The sequence below is a fragment of the Lucilia cuprina genome, chromosome 6 (genome assembly GCF_022045245.1).
Source record: "Lucilia cuprina isolate Lc7/37 chromosome 6, ASM2204524v1, whole genome shotgun sequence".
In the NCBI taxonomy this organism is placed as follows: Eukaryota; Metazoa; Arthropoda; class Insecta; order Diptera; family Calliphoridae; genus Lucilia; species Lucilia cuprina.
Window position 1 is genome coordinate 4,395,450 of NC_060954.1, and position 17,444 is coordinate 4,412,893.

At 31.6% G+C, this 17,444-nt stretch overlaps 1 protein-coding gene across 1 annotated transcript in view; it reads right to left on the reverse strand.

The window, feature by feature from the left end:
- The window catches only part of LOC111678295, a 124,105-nt gene that overhangs the window by 95,705 nt on the left and 10,956 nt on the right, over nucleotides 1-17,444 (reverse strand). Inside the window, exons 2-3 of the mRNA XM_046955605.1 lie at nucleotides 10,454-10,827; nucleotides 10,145-10,387 (exon numbers count right to left, since the gene is read on the reverse strand). Coding sequence (XP_046811561.1) covers nucleotides 10,145-10,387; nucleotides 10,454-10,797 — 587 coding nt within the window. The 5' untranslated portion in view covers nucleotides 10,798-10,827. The remainder of the gene's footprint in view (nucleotides 1-10,144; nucleotides 10,388-10,453; nucleotides 10,828-17,444) is intronic.

Consider the following 17,444-nt stretch of genomic DNA (forward strand, 5'->3'; position numbering starts at 1 on the left):
TATCTATAGTCAATACTTTAATGCGATCCTTTGTAAAAACTATAGTCTAATCTTGTCGAGTTTATAGATTACATAGTTGAGTTTAGTCAGGGTTATAGTCCAATATGTATTCGGGTGTAAAGTTTAATCAATAGTCGAGACTTTAGTCCAATCTATAGCCTCATCTATAGTCAATACTATAACCTAATCTATAGTTAAATCTATAGTCTAATCTTGTCGATTTTATAGATTATTTTATACTCGAGACTAGATTCTATATTTAGTGAATTCTATAGTCGAGAATATATTCAAATCCTTTATATCCGAAGTCGAAATTATAATTAAATATATACGAGACTATAGTCTAATCTAAGCTTAACTTAAAGTTGATGCTATGATCTGATCTGTAGTTGAGACAAGAACATAATATCTACTCGAGACTATAGTCAAATCTATATAACATAATCTAGGGTCAAGACTATAGTCCAATATGTTGTCTTTACTAGTTTAATCTTTAGTTAAGACTATAGACTAAATCTTAGACTAATCTATGTATAGACTGGACTTCTAGATTTCTATAGTTCAGACTACAGATTAATCTACAGTCAAGAATGTAGTTTATAGTAAAAACTATAAGCGATGCGAGACTAATCGATAGTGTAGACTGCTGTTATTGTAGACTATAGTATAATCTAAAATCTAACTTTAAACTAAAGTTTAAACCATAATCGCGACCATAATTCAATTAAATATAAATAAATTTTAGCTTAAATTTTATATATCAAATTACAACCATAATATTTACAAACTAAATATTTTATTTGAAAAAAAAAATATCTCCTTTCCATTGTTAACATATTTAAATTATAATTATAAATAATTTATAAATAGTCAACGTTTTATTTATAATCCAGTTTAAAATTAAATTTTTAACTCTACTGCAACAGACCACAAAATCACGTACATTTTTTCTAGTAAAAAGCAGTCGAAATATTACAAATAATTGTAAAAAAAACACAAATACAAATTTATTAAACTCATAAAATGTAATGAATATTATAATGTTTTTTACCAATAAACGTTAGTTTTTTGAAACCCTTTAACGAAACAACATGTTAAACTATTTAGTAGTTTTAATACTTTTAATAACTTCAACATATGGAGTTTATTACAACCGTTTACAAGGGAACTATATACCATACAGATATTCACAACCAATACCTTATCGACATTACAATTATGAACCAAAATTACCTCCATCGTCTAATCAGTATCGTGTATGTGGATTTTTACATGGTGTTTTTCAAAACTTTTGCAATATGGATGAATTAAAACAACAACAAAATCTTGGTTATAGTAAGTTATAAACGATATATATATAAAAGGTTATATCATAAAGTTCATATCCTACAGATTGGCAATTTTATGGTTATGGCTATTGTCCACAGCCTCATGAGAATTCCACCGATATCTTTACACCGATATGTGCTAAATTTGAAAATGAAATACGAAAATTTAACAACATATTGACATTGGAATTGGAGAGATATAACACGGGTAAAAGTAAGTTTTTAAAATAAAAAACTTTAAAATATTCCTGAGACTAAGATATTTTCCATTTCTTTAGACTGGTCAATAGTTCACTGTCCCATTACGAATACCACTATATGTGCTTCTTATTGCAATGAGAAACGTTTATTTCGAGATTTAATAGCTTTAGAACTGGATAGATTTTTAACAGGAAAAAGTAAGTCGATTATTTTCAGAGCCAAAGTGGTTTAAAAATAACAATCAATATTTTCAGATTGGATTTTAGAATCTTGCCCAGATTTGACTAAACCCATATGTCTTAAAGATGACAAAATTGCTCAAAGTAGTTATGGCAGTTTCACACCTCACCAATATCAACTAAGTAAGAAAATTATAAAAATACTTAAATTTTTAAGAAATTTAAATATGTAATTACTTAAAACTAATTTCTAAAGGTTGGATCATAATACCTTGTGAAACTAATAATGATGCGACTACAACAGAATCGACAACTACTGATGAAATAACAGAAGAATTAACAACAAAAGATGAAACAACTACTACGAAGAAAGCAGGCGCAGAAGGAACTACAGAAATTGTAACTCCAGCACCAGAAATAACTGATAAAACAACGACTGAAGAGTCAACAGCAGATCCGGCAACCACTGATAAAACAACAGAAGCGTCAACTACAGAACCAACAACATTAGAAGATTCAACCACCCAGCCAACAACCACTGATAACACAACAGCAGCTTCGACTACAGAACCAACAACCACAGATATAACAACAACAAAGCCAACAACAACAGAATCTTCGACTACTGAACCAACAGTCACAGATAATACAACAACAAAAGACTCGACTACAGAACCAACAATCACAAACAATACAACAACAGAATTGTCTACTATAGAACCAACAACAACAGAAGCTTCGACTACTGAACCAACAACCCCTTACAAAACAACAGAAGCTTCGACTACAGAACCAACAACCACAGATAATACAACAACAGAAGTATCAACTACTGAGCCAACAACAACAGAAGCTTTGACTACTGAACCAACAGCCACTGATCAAACAACAGAAGATTCGACTACAGAATTAAACAACACTGATAAAACAACAACTGAAGCAACAACTACAGTTCCAACATCTACTCACAAAACAAGAACTATAGAGCCAACTACTAATGATATAGAATCAACAACAAGTGATAAAACAACAGAAGAAACAACCACGGATAAAGCTGGAGAAGAAGAAACACCAGTAACTACAATAGAAACTTCAACTATAGTTCCTAGCACATCTGATAAAATAACAGAAGTATCAACTACAGAACCAACAACCACAGATAAAACAACAACACAAACATCCACTACAGAACCAACAACAACAGAAGCTTCAACTACTAAACAAACAACCACTGATGAAACAATTGAAGCTTCTACTACAAAACCAACAATTACAGATAATACAACAACAGAAGTTTTGACTACTGAGCCAACAGCTACAGATAAAACAACAGAGGCTTTGACTTCAGAATCAACAACAACTTATAAAACAACAGAAGCGTCAACTACAGGACAAACAACAACAGAAGTCCCAACAACTGAACCAACAACCTCTGATAAAACCACAACTGAGGCATCAACTTCAGTTCCAACATCCACTGACAAATCAACCACTATAGAACCAACTTCTACTGATATAGAATCAACAACAACTGATAAAACAACACCAGAAGCAACAACCACAGATAAAGCAGGAGCAGAAGAAACACCAGTACAAACAACTACAGAAGCAACAGACAATACTACAACTGAAACGTCAACTTTCGATACTACAACAACTGAAAAAGCAACAACAGAGGCATCAGAACCAACAACTATTGAGGAAACGACAACAACAGAGTCAACAATAGAACCAACAACTTTTGATAAAACTACAACAGAAGCGTCTTTAACAGAATCAACAAAAACAGAAACATCTACCACAGAACCAATAACCACTGATGAATCAACAACTGAACAGTCAACTACAGAACCATCAACCACCGACAACACAACAACAGAATCTTCAAGCTCACATCATACAACCACTGATGAATCAACAACTGCTTCTTCAACTGCAGAATCAACAAACACTGATAAAACTACAACAGAGCTTTTAACTACTGAACTAACAACTACAGATAAAACAACCGAATATTCGACTACAGAGCCAACAACCACTGATAAAACAACAACAGTAGCGTCAACTACTGCACAAACAACAACCGATAAAACAATAACAGAATCTTTAAGTTCAGATCCAATAACCACTGAAAAATCAACCACAGATAAAACAACAGAAGCTTCGACCTCAGATTCAGCGGCTATTGATATAACAACAACAGATGCGTCAACTACTGAACAGACAACATCCGATAATACAACAACAGAATCTTTAAGTTCAGATCCAACAAGCACTGAAGAATCAACTACAGCAGCTTCAACTACAGAATCGGCAACCACTGATAACACAACAACAGAAGAAACAACAACGAATTTAGCAGGAGCAGAAGCCACACCTATGGAAATGACAACAACTGAGGACACAGACACAACAACATTAGAAACAACAACCACAGATAAAACAACAGAAAATTCGACTACAGAACCAACAACCACTGATAAAACATTAACAGATAAAACAACAGAAGCGTCAACTAATAAACAAACAACCACTGATGAAATAACAACAGAATCTTTTAGTTCATATCCAACAAGCACTGATAAGTCAACAAGAGCGGCTTCAACTGCAGAACCCACAACAACTGATAAAACAACTACGGATATAGCAGAAGCAGAAGCCACACCTATGGATATAACAACAACAGAGGACACAGACGTTACAACATTAGAACCAACAACCACAGACAAAACAACAGAAGATTCGACTACAGAACCAATAACTACTGATAAAACAACTACAGAAGTTTCAATTACAGAACCAACAACCACAGATAAATCTACTACAGAAGCGTCAACTAGTGAAGGAACAACAACCGATAAAACAACAACAGAAAGTTCAGATCCAACAACCACTGATAAAACAACAACAGAAGAAACAACTACGGATATGGCAGGAGAAGAAGCCACGCCTATGGATATAACAACAACCACAGATAAAACAACAGAAGATTCGACTACAGAACCAACAACTAGTGATAAAACAACAAAAGAACCAGCAACGACAGATAAAACAACAGAAACTTCAACAACAGAATCATCAACTCGTGAACAAACAACCACCTATAAAACAACAACAGAATCATTAAGTTCAGAACCAACAACCACAGATAAAACAACAGAAGCTTCAACAACAGATTCAACTACTACTGATAAAACAACAATAGAAACCTCAACTACTGAACAAACAACCACCGATAAAACAACTACCGAATCTTTAAGTTCAGATCCAACAAGCACTTTTAAATCAACAACATCTGCTTCAACTGCAGAACCGACAACCACCGATAAAACAACTACGGATATAGCAGGAGCAGAAGCCACACCTATGGATATGACAACAGATGACATAGACATAACAACATTAGAACCAACAACCACAGTTAAAACAACAGAAGATTCGACAACAGAACCAACATCCACTGATAAAACAACAGAAACTTCAACAAGAGATTCAACGGTTACGGATAAAACAACAACAGAAGCTCCAACTACTGAAAAACCAACCACCGATAAAACAACAACAGAATCTTTAAGTTCAGAACGAACAACCACTGATGAATCAACAACATCTGCTTCAACTGCAGAACCGACAACCACTGATAAAACCACTACGGATATAGCAGGAGCAGAAGCCACACCTATGGATATAACAACAACAGATGGCATTGACATAACAACATTAGAACCAACAACCACAGTTAAAACAACAGAAAATTCGACAACAGAACCATCATCCACAGATAAAACAACAGAAGCTTCAACAACAGAAGTTTCAACAACAGAAACTTCAACAACTACTGGTAAAACATCAACAGAATTCTTTAGTTCAGAGCCAACAATCACTGATAAAACAACAACAGATCCAGCAACCACAGATAAAAAAACAGAAACTTCAACAATAGATTCAACGGTTACTGATAAAACAACAACAGAAGCTCCAACTACTGAACAACCAACCACCGATAAAACAACAACAGAATCTTTAAGTTCAGAACGAACAACCACTGATGAATCAACAACATCTGCTTCAACTGCAGAACCGACAACCACTGATAAAACCACTACGGATATAGCAGGAGCAGAAGCCACACCTATGGATATAACAACAACAGATGACATTGACATAACAACATTAGAACCAACAACCACAGTTAAAACAACAGAAGATTCGACAACAGAACCAACATCCACAGATAAAACAACAGAAGCTTCAACAACAGAAGCTTCAACAACAGAAACTTCAACAACTACTGGTAAAACAACAACAGAATTCATTAGTTCAGAGTCAGCAATCACTGATAAAACAACTACAGATCCAGCAACCACAGATAAAACAACACAAGCTTCAACAACAGAATCAACGATTACTGATAAAACAACTACCGAAGCATCAACTACTGAACAAACAACCACCGAAAAAACAACAACAGAATCTTTAAGTTCAGAGCCAACAACCACTGATGGATCAAAAACACCTGCCTCAACTGCAGAACCGACAACCACTGATAAAACCACTACGGATATAGCAGGAGCAGAAGCCACACCTATGGATATAACAACAACAGATGACATAGACATAACAACATTAGAATCAACAACCACAGTTAAAACAACAGAAGATTCGACAACAGAACCAACATCCACTGATAAAACAACAACAGAACCAACAACCACAAATAAAACAACAGAAGCTTCAACAACTACAGAATCTCTAAGTTCAGAGCCCACAACCACTGATGAATCAACAACAGTTGCTTCAACTGAAGAATCAACCAACACAGATATAACTACAACAGAAGCAACAACTACGGATATAGCAGGATTAGTAGCCACACCTATGGATATAACAATAACAGAGGATACAGAAATAATAACAGAACCATCAACTACTGATAAAACAACAACAGAAGTATCAACTATCGAACCAACAACACCAGATAAAACAACAACAGAACCATCAACTACAGACTCAAGCACAGAAGTGATAACTACAAAGTCAACTTCAGATGAAACAACAGAAGCAACAACCAATAAATCTTTAGAAATTACAACTTCTATTTGTAATCATGAATCTACAACTTCTGAGTGTAATCATGATATTTCCCAAGCCAAACGTTCACCGCCCATTCTAATGCAAGTTAATCGAAATCAGTTGAAAAACACCTATAATGGAGCCTATTTTGAGGGACCCTTTTTTTACAAATCCAATATAACAATGACTAATTAATTATTTTTTTTTTAATTTGTTTACTTATATTTTAGTGGACAATGGAAGCTTAGTTATTGGGCTAATGGTGCAAAACGGAGGAGTTTATTTGGTGTGACTGTGTTTTGTTTTAAATTTTTATTGTTGTTGTTTATATTACTCTTTCTCACGTTTGATTTAAGTTTATTTTAAGAAAATAACAGGTATTGTTGTGATAATTAGAAATTTATATTAAAATTATAAATATGTATTAAAGCTTTAGTAAAAATAAACATTTGTTTTTGTATTTAGAAGAATTGGCAAAAAGTATATAAAGTGTTGCTTGAAAATATTGCAGCAACAGTTTATAGTTGACATGCATTTCTTTGGTTGTTGTTTGATTCTAAGTTTTCTAAGCTTTTCTAAAGCTTATACAAATTATAAAAGTTATCCAAAGGATTATTTAAGGAATTATCCAAGGGATTATCTAAGTGATTATCCAAGTGATTATAAAAGTGATTACCCAAGTGATTATTGTATACTGGGTAATACACCGGTATGTGCTACAAATGGTCATGAGTATTTCCTTTTGGAAAATGAGTGTGAATTTAATAATTTCAATAGTAAACAATTGGAAAAAGGTCAACTGGGTAAGTATTAGTTTGCAAACTAAATTTCTAACGAAAAACTAATTTTGAACTTTTGGGGGATTTTTTTTGTCAGTTTTGTTTAAAACATCCATAGATTCCTGTTATACACCAGCTTCAGCTTTAAGTTATGAACAACCCAAGTATGATAACTATTGTCCACAATATTGCAATAGAATCCTGAAACCATTATGTGCCTCGTATCGCAATGAACAACGCAATTTCACCAATGAATGTGTTTTGAAAAAACATATTTGCAAAACTAAAGAAAGTAAGTTTTAAGAAATACATATAGTTCTTAATAATCTTAACATAACTTTTAGATTGGCAGGTGATATTAAATGATACCTGCGTTTCAGTTTCTTGCGCCTTAGATGGTCAGGAAATTTGTGCCTCTCTTAATGGTTATACCCAAAGCTTTCCAAATCTTTTTAGTTTATATGGTGAAATACAAACGCGTGGAAAAGGTTAGTAGAAATTTAACAAACGAATTGATTTTAATAGTGTTTTATACTTTCAGATTGGCAAATTTTAAATGTGGGACCCTGTCCTTGCCCTGGGGACTATAGACCCATATGTGCTCAATTGAATTGTACTGCCAGGACCTTTACTAATGAGTGTTTCTTAGAAAGGGAAATTAAAAATGGTTCACGTAAGTAAAATATATTTGTTAATTGTATATCTTTTAATGATGAATTTTCAGACTGGTCCATATTATTCTTTGGCGAATGTCCCGAGTTACCTACATCAACAGCTAGTCCTAACAATGTTGACAATAATGACGATGAGGTTGAGGCAAGTGGTGATGGTCCTTTCGATGTAGATAATGCTATAGCGAAAACTTTAAATGAAGAATCTAAACCACGCCAGAATAAACCAGTTTATATAGTAAAGAATAACCAAATAAGTCCTTATACACCATCGCTATATCCAAATAAACCCTTAGGGAAACCTCATGATTATCGCCAGAATCAACCTTATAATGCAGTTAAATCTCACGAAAACACTTATGAAAAACTTCCTAAAAAAACCTACGATAAATACGAAAAAGGAAACGCCCCACCTAAAACTTCGTATAACGGCCACGATGCCGATATGTTCAGCAATACTATATATAACTATGCTGGTCATGTTAATCCTCCCGATTATCAAAGTTTTTTCAAACCTTTAAATACCCCCCTAACAGTATCGGCCGTCTCCTTAGTATCTTCTGGTTATACTAATGATTTATACACTGCTCAGACTGTTACCGACATAAAGTATCAAAACTATAATCCCGTTTCGATTACAGCCTATTCCCCTGCGCCCATTGATAGTTATGGTAATATTAATTATAATGATGAGGACTTATATGATTCCTTATATGAATCTTTTACATAAATTTGTTATAAATTATTTTGTTAATATTTCTTTGTAATAAATTTTAATTTAACACTTTGAATCAATTCAAATTGTTTCGATGAATCAATTTTAAAACTATTGCCTATTTGTTTAGTTAATACACAAACCCATCTATAAGTAATTCACAATAATATTGTTAGGGTTTGTGTCTTAGCTAACGGTGAATGAAAAATCAACGCTATGTGTACAAATGGCGCTTAAGTATACACGGAAAGAAATACTGGAATTTATATGGACACGAGTCACACTTCAACCGAGACTAAAGTATATTCTAGACTGCAAATTTTTGACCTCACTATAGCCTAGACTATAGTCAGTACTACATACAAAACTATAGTCCAGACAATATACAAGACTATTGACTATATTATAGACAATGCTATGTATATTCTAGGCTAAAGTCACGTCAAAACTTTAAACTATAGACAAGACTATATTCCCGGCTATGGACTAGCCTATAATTCAAGAGAAGACTATAGTCCTGACAGTATACAAGATGATAGACCATACTACAGGCAAGACTTTATTCCAAACTATAGTTCACATTATAGACTATAGTCCAGACTATAGACTTGTCTATATTTTAGATTATAAAGAAAACTATATTCCAGGCTATAGAGTAGACTATAGTATTGAAAATAGAGTCCAGTAGACAAGACTATATAGTTTAGATTATAGACTGCAGTCCAGACTACAATTCAGACTATAAACTATATTCTTGACAAAAACGTCCCATAGACTATAGATAGGACTATAGCCTAAACTATAGACTAATCTATAGATACGACTATAGTCCAGACTATAGACCAACTTATACACCAGTCTATAGACTAAATTCTAGGTTATAGACTAGATTATAGCCTAGACTATACTCCAGATTATAACAAAACTATAGTCCAGACTATATATAGACAAGGCTATATATAGCCAAGACTATAGTCTAATCTTCAAACTGACTTTAGAATAGACTATAGACTATACTGCAGTCCAGTCTATAGACTAGACATTAGTCCAGACTATCTTAAAGTCCTAAAGTCTTCTTTAGGACTTTAAAATTTAAGACAACGCTGTTGGATAAAATATTCTATATCAAATCTTTAAATCAGATTTCTTCTATATAATATTATTAAATATATAATATATAACTTACAAAAGGACTTACCTTTTAATATCACAATCCATTTTCTCACTTATGGAATCTTGAGAAAATTGTTCATCTATCGAATTATAAACATTCTGATCAACAGTCGTATCATTATAACAAGAACTACAACTGCAAATCGAGCGCTGTGAACAACACTGAGAACCAGCACCATATAACTCGGTCATGGATAAAGAAAAATTACTTTCGGTTTCATAAAATGAATCATGATTTGAGGGTTTCTTAGAAACTTTGCCATGCGAACTAAAAAGAATGAAACAAAGAAAATTTAATTATTTGAATTGCACTATAAATCAAATTTTTTACAACCTTTTACTCTTGCTATCGGTAATAACATTCCAAGTACGATGTATTAGATATAGTAAAAATAGTACTCTTGATGTTTCGCCATTGGGTGGTGGAGGTGTGGGTGGTGTTGATTGTAATTGTGGTTTATGTGTGGGTAAAGTTTTAGCTGTTGAACTTTGTAAATCATTTTCTGTGTCATCATTTAATATATTGCGATTGCGTGCGGGAAGTGTTTTTGAACGTAGCTCATAGTCTTGATGTTTTGCTGTTTTGCGTTGACGTTGTAGTGAACTTTTATTAAAGATGGAAGGTGTATAGGTGGTGGAATTTCGTGATTTACCACGATTGGTGATTGTGTTGCCCATATTAAGATGTAGGGTGACTTTTTTTTAGAACTAAAAGAAAGTAGGGAAAAGTTAAAAATTTTACTTTAAAGAAATGTTTAAGATTATGTTATTGTCTAGATTATAATCTGCCAAAGTTTGAACTATAGTTTAGACTAAAAACTAGAATAGACAATAGTTCAGACCATGGACTAAACTATAAACTCCAGAATATAGACTATATGGCTATAAACTATGCTTTAGTCCTTTTGACTTGACTTTAGCCTAGAATAAAGACTAGACTACAGTCTAGACTATATACTTGACTATAGTCTATACTATATACTAGACAATAGACTAGGCTATAGTTCTGACTATAGATTAGATATTAGAGCAGGCTATAGACTAGACTTAGAATGGACTATAGTTACGACCCAAGACTAGACTAGTCCATACTTTAGAACAAATTATGGTCCAGACTATAGATTATATTCCAGACTATATACTAGAATAAAGTCCAGACTATAGACTAGACTATTGTACAGACCATAGACTAGCATGTAGTACAGACTAGAATATAATCCAGACTATAGACTTTACTATAGTTCAAACTATAAATTAGACTATTGTCCAGACTATAGACTAGATTATAGTCCAGACTAAAGACTTGACTATAGTGCAGACTAGACTATAGTACAGTTTATAGACTATAGTTCAGACCTGACTATATTGCATACTATAGACTAAACTATTGTCCAGACCCTGACAACCTGTATAGACTAGACTATAGTCCAGACTATAGACAATCCAGACTGTCCAGACAATAGACAAGACTATAGTCCGGACTATACTATAGACTATAGTTCAGACTACAGTCTAGACTATATTTCAGAATACAGACTAGACTATATTAGAACGTAGTACAGACTATAGACTAGAATTCAGTCTAAACTATAGAATAGACTATAGTCCAGACTACAGACTAGACTATAGTCCATATAGTCCAGACTACAGACTAAAATGTAGTCCAGACTATAGACTAGACCATTGTCCAGACAATAGACCAGACTATCCAGACAATAGACTAGACTAAAGTCCGGACAATATACTAGACTATAGTTCAGACTACAGACTAGACTATATTTCAGAATACACACTAGACTATAAACAATAGACTAGACTATAGTCCAGACTACAGACTAGAATGTAGCCCAGACTATAGAATAGAATAGAATACAGTCTAAACTATAGACTAGATATTGTCCAGACTACAGACTAGACTATAGTCCACACTACAGACTAGACTATAGTCCAGACTACAGACTAGACTATAGTCAAGACTACAGACTAGACTATAGTCCACACTACAGACTAGACTATAATCCAGACTATTGACTAGAATGTAGTCTAGACTCTAGAATACTGTCCAGACAATAGAAAAGACTATAGACCAGACTATATACTAGATTAGAGTAGATCATAATCTAGACTATATTCCAAACTATAGAACCCGTCTAGACTTTAGCACTGTCTATATACTAGACTATGAACCCGCCTAGACTATAGCACAAGCTATAGACTATCGTGCAGACTATTGCCTAGTCAGCTATCTTTTTTATCAATTTTAATTAGAGAAATTGCTTTAAAATTGTTCAATTATTTTTTACAGCATGTAGATGCTTAAAAGTAATTGAAAAAAATCTCAATAACTTTTATGAAGTATATAATCATTTGGCATTGAATGAGGTCATTGAAAATACATTGTCTAACGTTAGTACGCATACTAAACTAAACCATAAACTATAAAAAAAAACTAATTTAACATAAAAAAATTTAGTAGCCATAAAACACTTGTTTAAATTAAACGTTTACTGGCTAGAACATTAAAATGATTTTGGAAAATAGCTTTGGCACATGAGCTAGGTCAAATCCAGACGAAAAAGTGGGATAGTCCATAGATTGATACATAACAAAAAATTATGCAGCAGCTGGAGACAATCAAAGAAAACTAAATTATTAAAAAGATAACTTGATTTAATCAAAACTTTACAAACATAAGCATTTCAATTAAATAATTAATTAAAATGTTATATCAATAAGTGTGAATTAAAAATTAAAAGTTACAGGTCAAGTCATTAAATAAATTTTGAAAATTTGATATAATTAACACACCGCCGAAGACAAATTACAATCTTTTAAAGACGTATTTAAACAAATTAATAAATTTTTTTTTAAAAAGAAAAAACTTGATTTAACAAAACAGATAAAAATATACATCATAACAATTAAATAATTTGTTTTTTTTATTTTCTAAAGTAAATTTCATTAAAAATCTTCAAGTCACTTAAAATAACACGAGTGTATCATGTCACCGCCACTAGTTACAACTGATGATGTCTTATAGAAAGTAAATTGATCGTTTAACATAGATAAAGAAATTTCTTTCTTTTCTACGTTTCATAATAAATTATTACTAAATGAATTTTTATTTCACTTCATCCATTTCATGTACAATTTCAGTTTGTTTGTTGATCTGCAAAAAAAAAAAAAAAATTAAACTTGATCGACAAATTCGCACAACATTGTCATTTCCATTCATTGTTAATGTTGTCTGTTTTGTTGTGGTATTTTAATGAAATTGAAATCTATATAAGTTTTTGTATCTTGAAATTATTTGATAATTATATGGAAATTTACAAATGAATGCGTGTTAAATGCATTTTTATTTTTTGCTCTCTAACTAGATTTTTATGTGGATATGGAGGAATTTTGATGGAGGAAGAAAATTTTATTCGGTTTGATGAGTTTAAATTGTGTTTGTTTAGGAAATTAAAGTGATCGCAAGTTGAATGATCATAAAAGTTTTTTTTACTTTTGTCAAATGGATAGTTACTTAAGCATCTAAAGATCATAGAATATGTAAGTGATCAGAGATTTTCCTCATTTAGCCGAATAATAGAGAATATGAGGATGATCATGAGTGATTACAAAATTTCTGAATTTCCTCAATTGGAGCGACATTTAAGGATCTGAAGAGAAGATCATGAGTGATCGTGTTAAATGTATTTTTATTTTTTTGCTCTTTAACTAGATTTTTATGTGGATTTGGAGGAATTTTGATGGAGAAAGAAACATTTATTCTGTGGGATGAGTTTAAAATTTGTTTGTTTAGGAAATTAAAGTGATCGCAAGTTGAATGATCATAAATTTTATTTTTGTCGATTGGATAGTTATTCAAGGATCTAGAGATCATAGAATATGTGACTGATCATAGAGTTTTTTTATTTTATTGATTGGTAAGAGAGTTAGGTAAGGATCTACAGTTTCCTTATATAAAAATCCAGTTTTTCATAGAAAATATGCGAATGATCACGAGTGATCACAGAATTTCTGAACTTTGTCAATTTAAGGATCTGAAAAGCATATATGAGTGATCACAGAATTTCTTAATTTTACGCGTCTTTTAAGGATCTAAAGATCATAGAAGATATAAGTGATTAAAGATTTTCTTTAGAAAATATGAGAATGATCATGAGTGATCAGAGAATTTTTTAATTTAGTCAATTGGAGCGTTATTAAACGATCTACAGATCATAGAAAATATGAGTGATCAAACATTTTGTTTATTAAATCGATTCGAGCATTATCTACAGCCGATTTTAGTTTCCTTATACAAAAAAACCTTTTTTCATAAAAAATATGAATGATCATGAGTGATCACAGATTTTCATTATTTCTTCGATTGAAGCGTTATGTAAGGATCCACATCTGATTTTAGTTTTTTATATAAAAATCAATTTTTTTTTTTAGAAAATATGAAAAATGATCATAAGTGATCACAGAATCTCTGAATATTGTCGATTTGGGCGTCATTTAAGGACCTACAGATCATAGAAAGATTTCTTTATTTCATCGATTGAAACGTTACTTAAGGATCTACAGCCGATTTTAGTTTCTTTATATAAACATCAATTTTTCATAGAAAATATGAGAATGTTCATGAGTGATCACAGAATTTTCTTAATGTTGTCAATTGGAGCGTCATTTAAGGATCTTCAGATCATAGAAAGATTTCTTTATTTCGTCGATTGAAACGTTACTTAAGGATCTACAGTCGATTTTAGTTTCTTTATATAAAACTCCATTTTTCATAGAAAATATGAGAATGATCATGAGTGATCACAGAATTTCTTAATTTTGTCAATTGGAGCGTCATTTAATGATCTTAAGATCAAATGATCATAGAAAGTATGAGTGATCTTAGATTTTTTTCGTCGATTGGAGCGTTACGTAAGGATCTATATCCGATTTTAGTATATTATGAAAAAATTAATTTTTTCATAGAAAATATGAGAGTGATCATGAGTGCTCTATGATCTGTAGATTATAGAAAGATTTCTATATTTCGTCGATTGAAACTTTTTTTTATTGATCTGCAACTTTTTAGTTTCGTCGATTGAAACGTTACTTAAGGATCTACATGCGATTTTAGTTTCTTTATATAAAAATCCATTTTCCATAGAAAATATGAGAATGATCGTGAGTGATCTCAGAATTTCAGAATTTTGTCGATTGGAGTGTCATTTAAGGATATACATCTGATTTTATTTTTTTTATATAAAAATCAATTTTTTGTAGAAAATATGAGAATGATCATGAGTGATCAAAGAATTTCTGAATATTGTCGATTTGGGCGTCATTAAAGGATCTACAGATCATAGAAAGATTTTTCGTCGATTGAAATGTTATTTAATGATCAACAGCCAATTTTAGTTTTTTATATAAAATTCAATTTTTTATAGAAAATATAAGAGTGATCATAGAATTTTCTTAATTTTTTCAATAGGAGCGTCATTTAAAGATCTAAAAAGATCAACCCAAATATTAGATATAGATCACAGATTTTCTTTATTTTATTGATTTGGCAATAAAAGTCCCACCGAATTTTCATCGTTATCGTTATAAATGATATTTTATTTGTATATATATGTATGTATATGTGCTTTTAAGCATTGCAAACTAAATGGAATTAGCTTTAGCTTCAAGATCATAATCTTCAGAAGTGCAATTAGTTAACGAAAACATGTCAGACTGTATTATTACACTTCTTAAGTCTAAACAAGTTTAAATATCACACACTCATCTTAACTGAAGAGAAATATGCACACATGACCAATAATGTTAAAGACAAGGCTATAAAAGCTTAAACGCTCTCTAAAACGTAATAAGTACGTAAGTAAGCCCAATAGTTTTTAGGGACAGGGCTTTAAGATTGGCTATATGTAAGAGTTATCTTGATGTTCGTTAGTTTTAGTAACAATGGGATATTAAATGTATTTTAATCAATTTATAGAATGTACTAGTTACCCTCCAGACTACTGGTATCTTAAGAGGTAAAGTATGGAATTCACGTGAGTGACTTCTTTTATGTTAAACTACCTTCATAACCTACCGGGTAATTAGCCACATAAATAAAAAAGAAATACAAACTTTAGTCAAGTTCTTTAAGAAGATTATTACATTTTCTTTACATTTGCTTATTTAACTCTGGTTTAACTCTAGTATACAATGCCCAAGTAGGAGAGGAAGAAATATAATAAATAAGTTGCTACTCATAAGAAAACAACATGACAAAATTGGGTCAAAATCTAGAGAGGAGGAAAAAGTTGATCGTCATCTAGAATAGTGTGTGTGTGAGTGTGCTACTATGAATTGAGGTTATTATGACAAAAATCAAATGAAAACTTTAGATTTTACAAACAAACCAAACCGACCGATCGAACGACTGAATGTCAACCATGCGTTAGTAACATGATGTTTTTAAATGGTGTAAAATATTTTTGTTCTTTAGCTCTTACAAAACCTATAAATGGTAAAAGTTTCAAACACATATGGATTTAATTCTAAAGAAATCTTTATTTTTTTACTCCCAACAAACTTCAAAATATTCCACTAACACGAAAGGAAATGAAATTTATGCTATTGAGTTAAATTTATATAAAATAGAAAATAATATAAAATAAGGATTATTAAATAAGTTCTGGTTTTTTAAAAATTTATGACAAACTTACTAAATGGAAAAACGTGATGTGACGGAAGCCTCTAAATGTTTGATTTATTCAATAGAGTGGTTTAGTTATCTTGTAATTTTAGTGTCGTTGAATAAAATGTAATAAAAATTATTACGAAAGTTTTAACAGGTTGTCTTTAAATTTCTTTAATGATTTCCTTTGGTCAGTTTTTTTTTGTACATATAAAACAAATCTTAAAATTTTTGTTTAGAAGAAGCGGTTATTTGATTAGATACAACATTGTATATACATGAAATTAGGTTATGGGAATCATTATGCAAATTTAAGCAAATGTATTTTATGTTGGCGTTAAAAAGAGTTTAGACGGCAAAGATTTTAGATTTTATTTAAAAAATATATTTTTACGGGACAGACAACTGTGTAATAAAATGAAAAATTTTAAGGCAGGAATGTATGGAAAATAGCCTGTACTGTAATCTAATTCAAAGTTTGGTTAATATTTGCTATAACTAGAACTGAACTAGAACTGAACTAGAACTGAACTAGAATTGAACTAGAACTGAGCTAGAACTGAACTAGAACTGAACTAGAACTGAACTAAAACTGAACTAGAACTGAACTAGAACTGAACTAGAACTGAACTAGAACTGAACTAGA